Source organism: Suncus etruscus, chromosome 15 (assembly GCF_024139225.1).
Source record: "Suncus etruscus isolate mSunEtr1 chromosome 15, mSunEtr1.pri.cur, whole genome shotgun sequence".
NCBI lineage: Eukaryota > Metazoa > Chordata > Mammalia > Eulipotyphla > Soricidae > Suncus > Suncus etruscus.
Genome location: NC_064862.1, coordinates 74766624 through 74777757, shown reverse-complemented (window position 1 = coordinate 74777757; position 11134 = coordinate 74766624). Strand labels below are relative to the sequence as shown.

General features: G+C 49.2%; 2 protein-coding genes across 2 annotated transcripts in view; both read right to left on the bottom strand.

The window, feature by feature from the left end:
* The window catches only part of NAT16 (N-acetyltransferase 16 (putative)), an 18895-nt gene extending 15897 nt beyond the window's left edge, over window positions 1-2998 (bottom strand). Inside the window, 1 exon segment of the mRNA XM_049788171.1 lies at window positions 2984-2998. Within this exon segment, the coding sequence (XP_049644128.1) occupies window positions 2984-2998 (15 nt within the window).
* Window positions 2999-4987: 1989 nt separating this feature from the next.
* Window positions 4988-8482, bottom strand: LOC126029944 (2-acylglycerol O-acyltransferase 3-like). Its single transcript, XM_049788170.1, has 7 exons — window positions 8377-8482; window positions 8143-8250; window positions 7840-7910; window positions 7160-7364; window positions 6913-7087; window positions 5216-5418; window positions 4988-5142 (listed from the first exon to the last, which is right to left on the bottom strand). The coding sequence occupies exons 1-7, from the start codon at window positions 8480-8482 to the stop codon at window positions 4988-4990; spliced, it is 1023 nt and encodes a 340-aa protein (XP_049644127.1).
* Between the last annotated feature and the right edge of the window lie 2652 nt (window positions 8483-11134).

Here is an 11134-nt window from a genome sequence, read left to right as displayed (position 1 = left end):
GGCTGGGATCGGGGACCCTTTTGTAAGCCAGCACAAACTTACGTTTGTGGCCTGTTAAAGATGGTCCAAAGACCCAACCCAACCCAACTCCTGTCTCAATTCTTTCTCCAGATTTGAGGACCAACTGATTGTTTTCTCTTCACTGTTATGCCAGTGCCTGGACAGGAGTATTTGCAGAGCCAGGCACTGAACCCTGATTCTTAGATATGTAAACCAAATAAATCCCAATTCTTAGATACGTAAACCATGTGCTCTTCCCCTCAACTATATCCTTGGTCCTAAATTGTTGTATTTTAATTTTTTCCTTTTTTCCTTTTATTTTTTATTTTGAATTACGAGAACAAAAGATGCAAAGAAAGAGAACAAGGTAAAGTTACAGTGGAAGGACAATCACCCATAACATAATTCTCAGCAGACGTCCCCTTGCTGATATCTTAACTTTGAACTTTCAGCCAAAGAACGTTAAGATAAATAAAACAGAATCCATGTACAATTACTTTGTCCCTCAAGTCCCCAGATTGTAACACATTATAATATTTCTTAACAGCACACAAGGCAATCTAAAGCCATAAAACTTATGTAACTCCTTAAACATTAGAGGCATAGTATTTTTTACATTTCTATGTACATGCATATTAGCTTAAGTTAACCTCAAATATTAAGTGTTTTTTTTTTTTTTAGGATTAGAGTCAAAGGAGCACAGGAAAAACGGTGTTAGAGTGGCAATTGTTGTTTGCATAGGCCCACCAAAATATGAGAGGCATGGAAAGGAATAATCTTGGCCTAAATACAAAGAGATCCTACCCCTGAAGTTTCCTGGCATAAGACCAACTCTAGGCTTCAAGCAAGTTATCCTCCAATCCAAGACATTGTCCGTAGTGCCAAAACACTTTTCACACAGTCTCTGTTGTTGGTATCATGTTTCTGTATTAAAGATCCTGGAATCTGCATATCCTACATTGATGTCATGATGTGGAGTGTCTTCTCGTTTCACCTCACCATGAAAGGGCAATGCAGGAAGCCCTGTCCTGTAAGCAGGTCGTTGTTGTTAAGTCTTCTCAGAGTTAAGGGAAGTCTCTTTTGAGCAGGTCGATGTCTGAGCAGTGGTACGGTCTTCCGTGGTAGAGGATTGCTTCCAGGTGATGTTATAGACAAACCTCACAATTAAGGGGCAATACAGCAAGCCCTGTCCAGTAAGCAGGTCATTGTTCTTGTTAAGTCTTCTCAGTGTTAAGGGAAGTCTCTTTTGAGTAGATCGATGTCAGAGCAGCTGTAGGGTCTTCCCTGGTAGAGGAATGCCTCCAGGTGATGTTATATACAACCTTGGATGTTTTGTAGATGTCTTCTCTAGATCAGGGGTGAATGGAGAATGCCCATTCTTCTGAGGCCTGTGCCAGGTCTTTATGTCAATGTTCAGGGTGTAAGGTCCCATTGCACTACAAGATTTGTGTGTTCCCATCTCTATTAGATAAGAAATTATTGGTATGTATAGTATTTTCCCATTTTAGTGTGCCTAAGCAAACAAGAAATAAAGCCACGTGGCGCTATCAGAGTATATGGGGGCGTAAGAACATTTCCAACAATACCCATGACTTGGTTCAAACATAAGCATTAAACTGAGGGATTCTTTCACATCAAATTCCATATTGAGCAGTTCACAAAGAGAAGATAAAAAAATGGGGGAAGGGATCGTCACTGTATAAGAAAATATTCAGCAAAAGTTATAGCCGTCAAAGAAAACACCCACAAAATGTTGAAAAGATATGTGTCCTTTTTATGCCTTTTAAAATAGTTGGGTGGGTGTTAACTCCAAGGCACAACTTTGGTCTGTGACTTAGGACTCTACAGTACTTAAGTTAGAAAGGGTAAATGAGGAATAAAGATGATAGGAGTTAAGGAAGTTAAAGAGAAATATGATCTTTTGAAGGGGTATGCAAAAGGGCAGAGTACAAAATGGACATTCTGCATACATAAAAACATAATTCAATGATAGTGAGTACTATTAATGTTTCTTTTGAAAATATAGACTATAAAGAGATTACCAGTGACTTCAAGAATCTGGGAGGCCAGAAGTTCAGAGCCCCACCCAGACACTCCCTAAGGAGCTTAATGGATAATGGGGGAAAGCCTAGAGTACCTTCAAGCTCCACCAAGGGGCCCAACTCACCGGCTTGCCCAGGCATGTGGCCCGGGGAAGCCCTGGAGATCTGGAGCAAGGCTGTAGAGGGGTGCTGGGGTTACCCAAGTCTCACCCCCCCCCCCCCGGCCTGGTTAAGAAGGCCTCCTGCATGGCGGGGGCCTGCTGAACCCCATACTGCTCGTATTTTAATTTTTTAATGAATTACTTAAAAAAATATGCTTGAGGCACATCCTGTGGTGCTCAGGGCTTACTCCTGGTTCTGTGTCAGGGATCTTTCCTGGGGCTCAGGAGATATATGGGGTACAGGTATCTAACTTGGGACAGTTGCATGTAAGGCAAGCATCATGCCCACTGTGCTATCTCTGCAGCTGGAGATAAATTTAAAGTAACACAGGAGTGTTAGAAACATGGGAAAACATTGGAGAGTGCTGAGGGATGTTCAGGTGGCCACTCATGTGTGTGACATATAGTCCTGTGGTTTGAGCCTGCACTGGGCATTAGAAGCTTCCCCCATGCCATGCCTGTGTGTGTGAAGCCTGGATGAGTTGGTTTTCCCTGAGGATAAAGAGGGATCAAGTTCCTCCAGAGAGAAGGGAACACTCAGAGCTGGAAACACTCAGAAAACTGGTATGAACCAGCACCCACCTCCAGCCCCTGGGTCCAGAACCCCCCCCCCCCCCCCCGACACAAAAGTTTATGCGGACCATGAATGGAGCCTGCCCACTGGTGGCAACATGGGGGATGGCTGGGAGGGAAGTCGCCTAGCTAGGCTAAGTTATTGACATGGGTTCCTACAGCACATGGGGTTCAGGGAGAGTTCTCAAAGGTTCTTTACTATGGCACCATCATGAGGGCCATGGTTGTCTCTGCTGGCTCTAGGCTGCCACACAGCCTCAGAGGTTACAAAGCAATGCTTTCTTTTTTTTTTTTTGGGGGGGGGGGTGACACATGTGGTGATGATCAGGGGTTACTCCTGGCTCTGCACTCAGAAATCGCTCCTGGCTTGGGGGACCATATGGGATCAAACTGCGTTCCTTCCTAGGCTAGCGCACTCAAGGCAGATAGATGCCTTATGGCTTGCGCCACAGCTCTGGCCCTGTTACAAAGCAATGTGATAGTGACTCTGTGTGTGTGTTTGAGTGTATGTGACTGTGAGTGTATGTAAATGTGTGATTGATGAGAGTTTGAGTTTGTAGTGTGAGTATATGAGTGTGTGTCACTGTGAGTGTGTGACCTGTGTGTTTATGAGGATGACGATTAGTGTGCATGTAGGTGAATATGAGCGCGTGACAGTAGAAAAGTGTGCTTGTGTTATGGCTGTATGCCTGTGTGTATATGACTATGTGTGTATGTGGATATAAATGATGGTGTGAGGGTATGAATGCGTGTATATGTGTGATAACTTGTGATTGTTGATGTGTGTCAGACTGTATGTGTGGTTGGTTGTATATTGTGTCTGTGAGTTCATATGTGTATTGTGTGAGTGCATGATGAGTGTGAGCGTGAACATGTGTACATGAATCTGTGTGATTGTGTATGTGTGTGTATGTGAATTTTCAATCTCAGACAGAGGGCTGAGAGCACTGAGGGCTAAGGGCTCCTGTAGCCTTCTGAAAGGCTCTTCTGGGCTCAGTCTGCTTCATGCCCATTCCTCATGTCTCCCAACAAGGCAGGGGCAGTAGTGATGGGAGTGGTGCCTACAGCCCCAAGCATTGCTGGGATGATCTCTAAAAAATTCACCTTTGTGACGGAGGTGGCCCAACAGGACATAGACCAGGCCACACTAGAAACAGCCCTCCCCCCAAAAGAGAACCTGACCTGGGATCTAGTTCTGGCATCAGAAGTGTCTCCAGGCCTGAATGCCCAAATAGGGGGCATTGCCTGGGCTAGAGCCTGTGTATTTCTCTCTCTCTTTCTTTTTTTTTTTGTGGTTTTTGGGTCACACCCGGCAGTGCTCAGGGGTTACTCCTGGCTCCATGCTCAGAAATTGCTCCTGGCAGGCACAGGGGACCATATGGGACGCTGGGATTCGAACCGATGACCTCTTGCATGAAAGGCAAATGCTTTACCTCCATGCTATCTCTCCAGCCCACTCTTTTTCTTTCTTTCTTTCTTTCTTTCTTTCTTTCTTTCTTTTCTCTTCTCTTTTCTTTCTTCTTTTTCTTTCTTTCTTTTCTTTCTTTTCTTTCTTTTCTTTTCTTTCTTCTTTCTTTCTTTTCTTTCTTTCTTTTCTTTCTTTCTTTTTTCTTTCTTTCTCTTTCTTCTTCTTTCTTTCTTTCTTTCTTTCTTTCTTTCTTTCTTTCGTCTTTCTTTCTTCTTTCTTTCTTTCTTTCTTTCTTTCTTTTCTTTCTTTCTTTCTTTCTTTCTTTCTTTCTTTCTTTCTTTCTTTCTTTCTTTCTTTCCTTTTTTCTTTCTTTTTGTTTGTTTTTGGTTTTTGGGCCACACCCGGCGTTGCTCAGGGGTTACTCCTGGCTGTCTGCTCAGAAATAGCTCCTGGCAGGCACGGGGGACCATATGGGACACCAGGGTTTGAACCAACCATCTTTGGTTCTGGATCGGCTGCTTGCTTTTCTTTCTCCACTTGGTGGTTTATTTCTGGCTTCTGTGCTCAGGGATCACTCTGGCAGTCTTAGAGGACTCTATGGGAAGATGGTTATTGACCCCAATCTGACATGTGCAAGGCCATGTGCAAGGCATCCCTTCTGCACCATCACTTCAGTCCTTAGAGCAAGAATTCTTGGCCCTTCTTGTTCTCCCAGCTTTATTAGGAGAAAATAGAAGATGGGGGTTTCCAAGCATGGGGAGGCCAGGAAGCTAGGGGAGTGGGAGGGTGTGTGAAGAGGGTTCCTAGACTAAGGTGAGCTGCACAGAGGCAGGCACCCCATAGTTGATCTTGTGCTCCTCGAACAGCTGCTGCAGCTCGCGCATGTAGAGCTGGTGGTAGTGGTTTACCTGGTCCTCGGAGGGCTGGTGCACCTGGGGCACCGGGATGGGGCGGCCCACTGCGGGAGACAGAGCTGTGGGCATGCACAGTGAGGTAACACACCCTGTCCCTAGGGAGCCAATGGGACTTACCCACAGTGGTGATGGGCTTGGGCAGGGGCAGCAACCCCCAGAAATTTGGGGAAAAGGGGCTGTGCCCCCAGTAGATGTTTGGGGGGAATCCTACAATCTTCTTGAAGGTGACCTGCACTGCATACTGCCAGGTCCCCACCTTGAAGCTCTTGACCTTGAAGATGTCGTTCTCCCCAAATGAGTACACTGGCACCAGGGAGGCCCTGTGGGGAGATACAGGGTACCCCCATGATGGGCGTCCAGAGGCTGCAATCCCAAGGCTGGCAAATTCCAGCTGCAAAGAAGGTTCTGGAAGAAAGTGCCTGATGCTGGGTTTCCCGGAAGCCCCAAGTGGCCTCTTCCTAGTTCTGCAGTGACTGCTTGACATCAGCTGATGTCACTGGTCAGTGTGTGATCTGCGTTGACTGGTCAATGCGTTGACATCACTGGTCACTGAGTGACATCACTGCAGTGCCGGACAGGCTCCACTGAATTTGTGTAAAGGATACCCAGGCTTTCACTTTCCTCTGAACCCTCAGCCCAGAGAAGCTCATGAGTCACCAGCCCAGGCATAATTGATGGGTGGAAGCCCCCAATACGGAGTGTTCTGGAATGGCCAGGAGGGCTCAGCCAACAGGGATCCACCACCTTACATGGGTGGGGTTCTAGAAGAGTAGGAAGGAGCCCCGAAACCTGGTGCTGTGTCTGTGACCCTGCAGCCCTCTCTGAAGGCCTAAGTTCCATTGAGCAGGTAAAGAAACACGCCACAGACTTTTAAGGGTGTTTAAGGGGGGAAGGGTTCCCAATGTTTTTTTCTTTTAGGTTGCACCAGGAAGTTCTCAGGGGTTCCTGCTGGCTCTGCACTCAGAAATTACTCCTGGCGGGGCCGGGCGGTGGCGCTAAAGGTAAGGTGCCTGCCTTGCCTGCGCTAGCCTTGGACGGACCTCGGTTCGATCCCCCGGTGTCCCATATGGTCCCCCAAGCCAGGAGCAACTTCTGAGCGCATAGCCAGGAGTAACTCCTGAGCGTTACTGGGTGTGGCCCAAAAACCAAAAAAAAAAAAAAAAAAAAAAAAAAAAGAAATTACTCCTGGCAGACTCATAGGATCCTATTTGATGCTGGGAATCAAATTCAGGTCAGCAGTATCAAGGCAAACTCCCTAACCAATGTGCTATTGCTCCAGCCACGATATTACCTAAGTTTATTTTATTTTATTTTTTTTGCTTTTGTTTTTAGGTCACACCTGGCAGTGCTCAAGGGTTACTCCTGGCTCTGCCCTCAGAAATCACTCCTGGCAGGCTCAGGGGACCATATAGGATGCAGGATTCACACCGGGGTCCATCCTGGGTCGTTTGTGTTCAAGGCAAACGCCCTAACTCCATGCCATCTCTCGGGCCCCATATTGCCCACTTTTTAACTGGGGTGTAACTAGCTGGGATTCTTCACCCAAGATGCTACCCAAGAACTCAAAGATTCAGTGCTGGGCACACCTGGGTACCCCCGCAGAGCCAGGTACCCAACAGGGAGGACTCAGGCGCTTGTGCCTGTGGTGCACCCCGACCTCTGTGCTACCTCCTGCTGGCTCCTCCCAGTTCCCCGCGGTCATCACCAGGCTTCAGGGCTTCAGCTCTCTGGGCACAAAGCATACCAATTGCTGGGCTTGGAGGTTAGAGGTCTAGGTAGGTGCTTGCCCCACATTCGGGGCGCCCCTCACTCACCCGTGCCTAAGCGCCAGGCGCACGAATCCTTTGCGGTTGCGTAGTGTCAGACGGTGCACCCCAGGGATGGCATTCATCGCCTCCTGGGCGCCCCCCACCATGATGACCACGGCCTGCCCTGAGGGGCGACTTGACAGCAGGAAATCCAGGCTCTGGCGGCTCACTGGGCACAGGCCTGTGGGGGAGAGGACGACTGTGACCCTCAGCCTGGGGGCGAAGGGGCAACACTAGGCACCATGGCACTCACCTAGGGCCATGAGGTAATCCCGAAAGAGCGGCAGGAAGAAAAAGAAGACCAGAGTGGCTAAATTCAAGTGCAGCCCAGGGAATAGCTCGAAGAAGCCGGTGCTCCCGGTGAGGAAGTTGCAGGTGGGTCCCGTGCATATGATGCCATGAGGGTGCGCGCCCAGCACGTAGTTTCTGTCGGGGGGCAGCTCGGCTGTCTTGACCAGCTTGTGGGGGGTAAGAGGGAGAGACATCGGGACGAAGAGTACCTTTTTTTTTGGGGGGGTGTCATACCCGGCGGCGTTCAAGGGTTACTCCTGGCTCTGCGCTCAGCAACCTTGAGAACCCCATATTCACAAGGGGGCCAAGATGTGGGGGCCAGAACCACAGAAGCACATTGGGGAGGGCATTTGCATGTGGGCAAAACTGGGTTTGCTCCCCAGCACTCTCTATATAGGGTCCCCTGACCCATGTATAAATATGTATACCACACACACATATATGTATATATGTGTATACACACACACACAGTATTGCTAGGGGTAATCTCTGGGCAAAGTCAGGAGTGAGTAAGTACTGAGCGTCACCCACTGGGTATGGCCCCAATTGCCAACCCCAAAAGGAACATGATGAAACAGTGAATGCTTCCAGGGACATCCCATCCCTCAGCTAAATTTTTGCAACAGGAAGGCAACCTGTCACCTTGATGGGGTAATAATCCCTCATGTAGTTCCAAATAACACATTTCCTTATCCATTTGAAGCTCCGGCAACCTATAAGAAGTGCAGTGGAAAAAAAAAAAAAAAAAGAATGGCAGTGGAGGAAAAAGGCAACACCGTTTCTGAACACATACATGGTGGGGCCCCAAGCCATACTAGGCACCACACTCCCAACCCCTGCAAGGGAGCAACCTCCAGCATTGTTGGTGTGTAACCCTCAAACAACCAAATAAAACCTTAGAGAGATGGAGGAGACTGGGGGCCTCCCTGTCCCATTTGGGATCACCTTTCTGGGGTGTGTCCCAGTCGATGATCAGCCAGACCCCATAGAGCACAGACAGCCACCAGAGCGGCGTGAAGAGAAGGTAGATGGTGAGGAAGGAGAAGAAGGGTCCTGCACAGCAGAGAGGCAATTGGGGCAAACTCAGCTCATTGGTGGCATATTATCAGACCTCTGACCCTGCGTTCTACTGGGAGGCCCCAGCCTCGTCCCCCAGGAGGGATCCTGAGCCACACTCACCTATGATTAGAAAGTTCATTATGTGCTGGTAGGCACCCAGGATGTTCAGACACTGCTTCCAAGAGGTTTTGGGGGAGGGTCGGAGGGGGTCCTTGGAGTCTTCCATACCAGTAGGCAAGCCTCACTTGGGTGCTCAGCTGTGTGGGGTGTGGATGGGTGCTCTGCAAGCTACCTTTCTCTTCAGTCTGATGTTTGCAATTGCTCTTATTAGCTGGTGCAGGGTGTGGCTGCAGGGGGTGGAGGAACCCAAAGATTGACACGGGGAGGGGACTCCAGTGGCTGTTGGGGCAGTCCAGCCGTGGGCAGGGGAGTTCACTGCCTGTGTGACCTGGGGTAGCTCCCAGAAGGCACCCTGGACCTGTGGCCTCCTAAAGAGGCATCACAAGTTTCCTGGCAGCACTGAGGGCCCTACACTCCCATTCTGCAACTAACCAGCTCCTCTCATCACATCACTGAGCTCTGGGACTGGAAAGATAGCGTGGAGGTAAGGCGTTTGCCTTTCATGCAGAAGGTCATTGGTTCGAATCCCAGCATCCCATATGGTCCCCCGAGCCTGCCAGGAGAGACTTTTGAGCGTGGAGCCAGGAGTAAGCCCAGACCGCTGCCAGGTGTGACCCAAAAACCAAAAAAAAAAATATCACTGAGCTCATACACTCCAGCAAGCATAGGTGGGCATCGAGGGCCAGCGATGTGGACACCACAGTGCCCCAGAGTGTGCCCACCTGTGATTCAGGGCTGGGTCCCAGAAGAGCTGAGGTATTATTGAGGCCACAGCATTTTTTGGGTCACAGAATTATTGTGGGTAATGCCAAGCTAGGACCCCAGCATTTTGGGGTCCTAGCAGTATTTGGGGATCCAGTATTACTGTAGTACCAGCCGGACTGAGATCACAACATATTTGAGTCCCAAAATTGTAGTGAAGCTCAGCAGGGATTACAACATTATTGCAATCCCAGCATTAATGGGGTTTCAGTAGAATTTAGGTTCCAGCGACACAGGGGCAGGAACCCTGGAATTGGTGATGGATGATCCAAAGGCAACCAAATCCCAGGTTCACCCCCTCTCCAGTGTCTCCACTTTCTATCTCTAGCAGCATTACCTGCTGAGTCAGTGCTGTCTCCTGGCACCAGGGAGGGTCCAGACATCAAATACACATGGGAAGTCCTTGTGAGACCCTGCCTAAGTGCTCTAGAAAAATCGACCCAGGGGAAGGTGGCAGCAGGGACTGGGGATCCCATCGCCAGACTATGCCCTAGTCACCATCAGGCGGAGGACACAGGAGAGGGAGGCATAGGCAGATGCGGGGACACCAAGGCTCCTCCACAGGGTCCCTGGTGGTGGAGATCTCAGAGGCTGGGGCTGGAGGGTCTAGCTTGGGAATCAGAACCAGTGAAGGCTCTGCAGAAAATGAAAATGAACTTTGGGGACAGAGTAATATCAAAGTGCCTGTGGGCTGTGGCCAGGGGTCTCACCATGTTTCCAAGGTTCAACTTTGTCTGGCACCCACAGAAGGAGCTTGGCCTTGCATCTGGGCTGGGTGCCCAGTCAAGCCTTCCTCCAGTCTCTTCTTCCTGTCCTTGAGCTCAACTTGGGGGGCGTGTCTCAGGGGTTCACAAAGCCCATGACTGGCCAACAAACTTTTGGGGTGTGAATGAGGCTTTGCTCTGTATGAGGTTGCAGAGAACGAATGGGGCTTCAGGAAATCCCTTGGGCCTTACTTTGACCCCTTCCTGGCCTGCACACAAAGAACCTCTGAGCTTACTGGTGGAGGCTTCTGGGGATCAGGCTGCAGGACAGGACTGGGGAGGAAGTATGGGACAAGGTTGACAGGCCAGGGTAGAGGGAGAGCTGGGGGAGGAATGAGTCTGGGTATACAGGGCACCCTTAACCCCTGAAGCTTGACCTGTAGGCTTTGTTTCCTATGGAGCAGTTGCATCCCCTGTGGAAGGGAGAGGGGAGCCCCTGGGTTTCAGGAACTAGTATAAGTGTGTTTGGGGATGTGGATTCTAGAGGGATGACCAGGAGGGAGGCTGAAACCCACCAGACACCAGCCCTGAAGATGCTCTACCTGTGCATTATAGCTGTGGGGGCACCTGAGAGGAGCCCACAGTGGGAGCCCAGGATGAAATTGCTTTCTGGACACCAAACTCATTATGATTACTATATTTTTTGTTTTGTTTTATTGTTTTGTTTTGGGTTCACACCCAGAAGTGTTCAGGAGTTACTTCTGGCTTTGTGCTTATAAATCACTCTTGACAGGCTCAGGGGATTCTTGGGGGTGCCTGGGATGGAACTCAAATCGGATTGGCAGCTTGCGAGGCAAATGCCCTCCTTGCTGTGCTATTACTTTGGCTCCCTCTTTTGTTTTTTGTAATTTTCTCTGCTTTGGGGCCACAAACAGTGGTGCTCAGGGCTACTTCAGGCTCTGTGATCTGGGCCTCTGGGTGGTCCCCCGTGGGCCATGCCTTTCTGGAGATTAATTTGGGTTTCCTGGATCAGAGCCTGTGCTTAGTACCTGAGCTTCTGCGCCTCTTTCCTTTCTCTTTTTTTTTTCCCTCACTTTTTCTAGAAAAGTGTCAACAATCTGTAAATCACAGTCATTTTTAAGCAGTTTATTTATTTGTCTATTTATTGGTATTGAGGCTATACCCAGCAATGCTCAGGGGTTACTCCTGGCTCTGTGCTCAGAAATTATTCCTGGCAAGCTTGGGGAACGATATGGGATTCCAGAAATCGAACCGGGTCCATCCTTGGTTGG

What these genes read in the sequence shown, in the direction of transcription:
- LOC126029944 (XM_049788170.1), bottom strand. Translation starts at nt 8,482, where the DNA reads ATGGAAGACTCCAAGGACCCCCTCCGACCCTCCCCCAAAACCTCTTGG. An exon ending in GGATTACCTCATGGCCCTAG is followed by an intron (nt 7,088 to 7,159) that starts GTGAGTGCCATG and finishes TCTCCCCCACAG; the next exon opens with GCCTGTGCCCAGTGAGCCGC. An exon ending in CAAGCCCATCACCACTGTGG is followed by an intron (nt 5,143 to 5,215) that starts GTAAGTCCCATT and finishes TGTCTCCCGCAG; the next exon opens with TGGGCCGCCCCATCCCGGTG.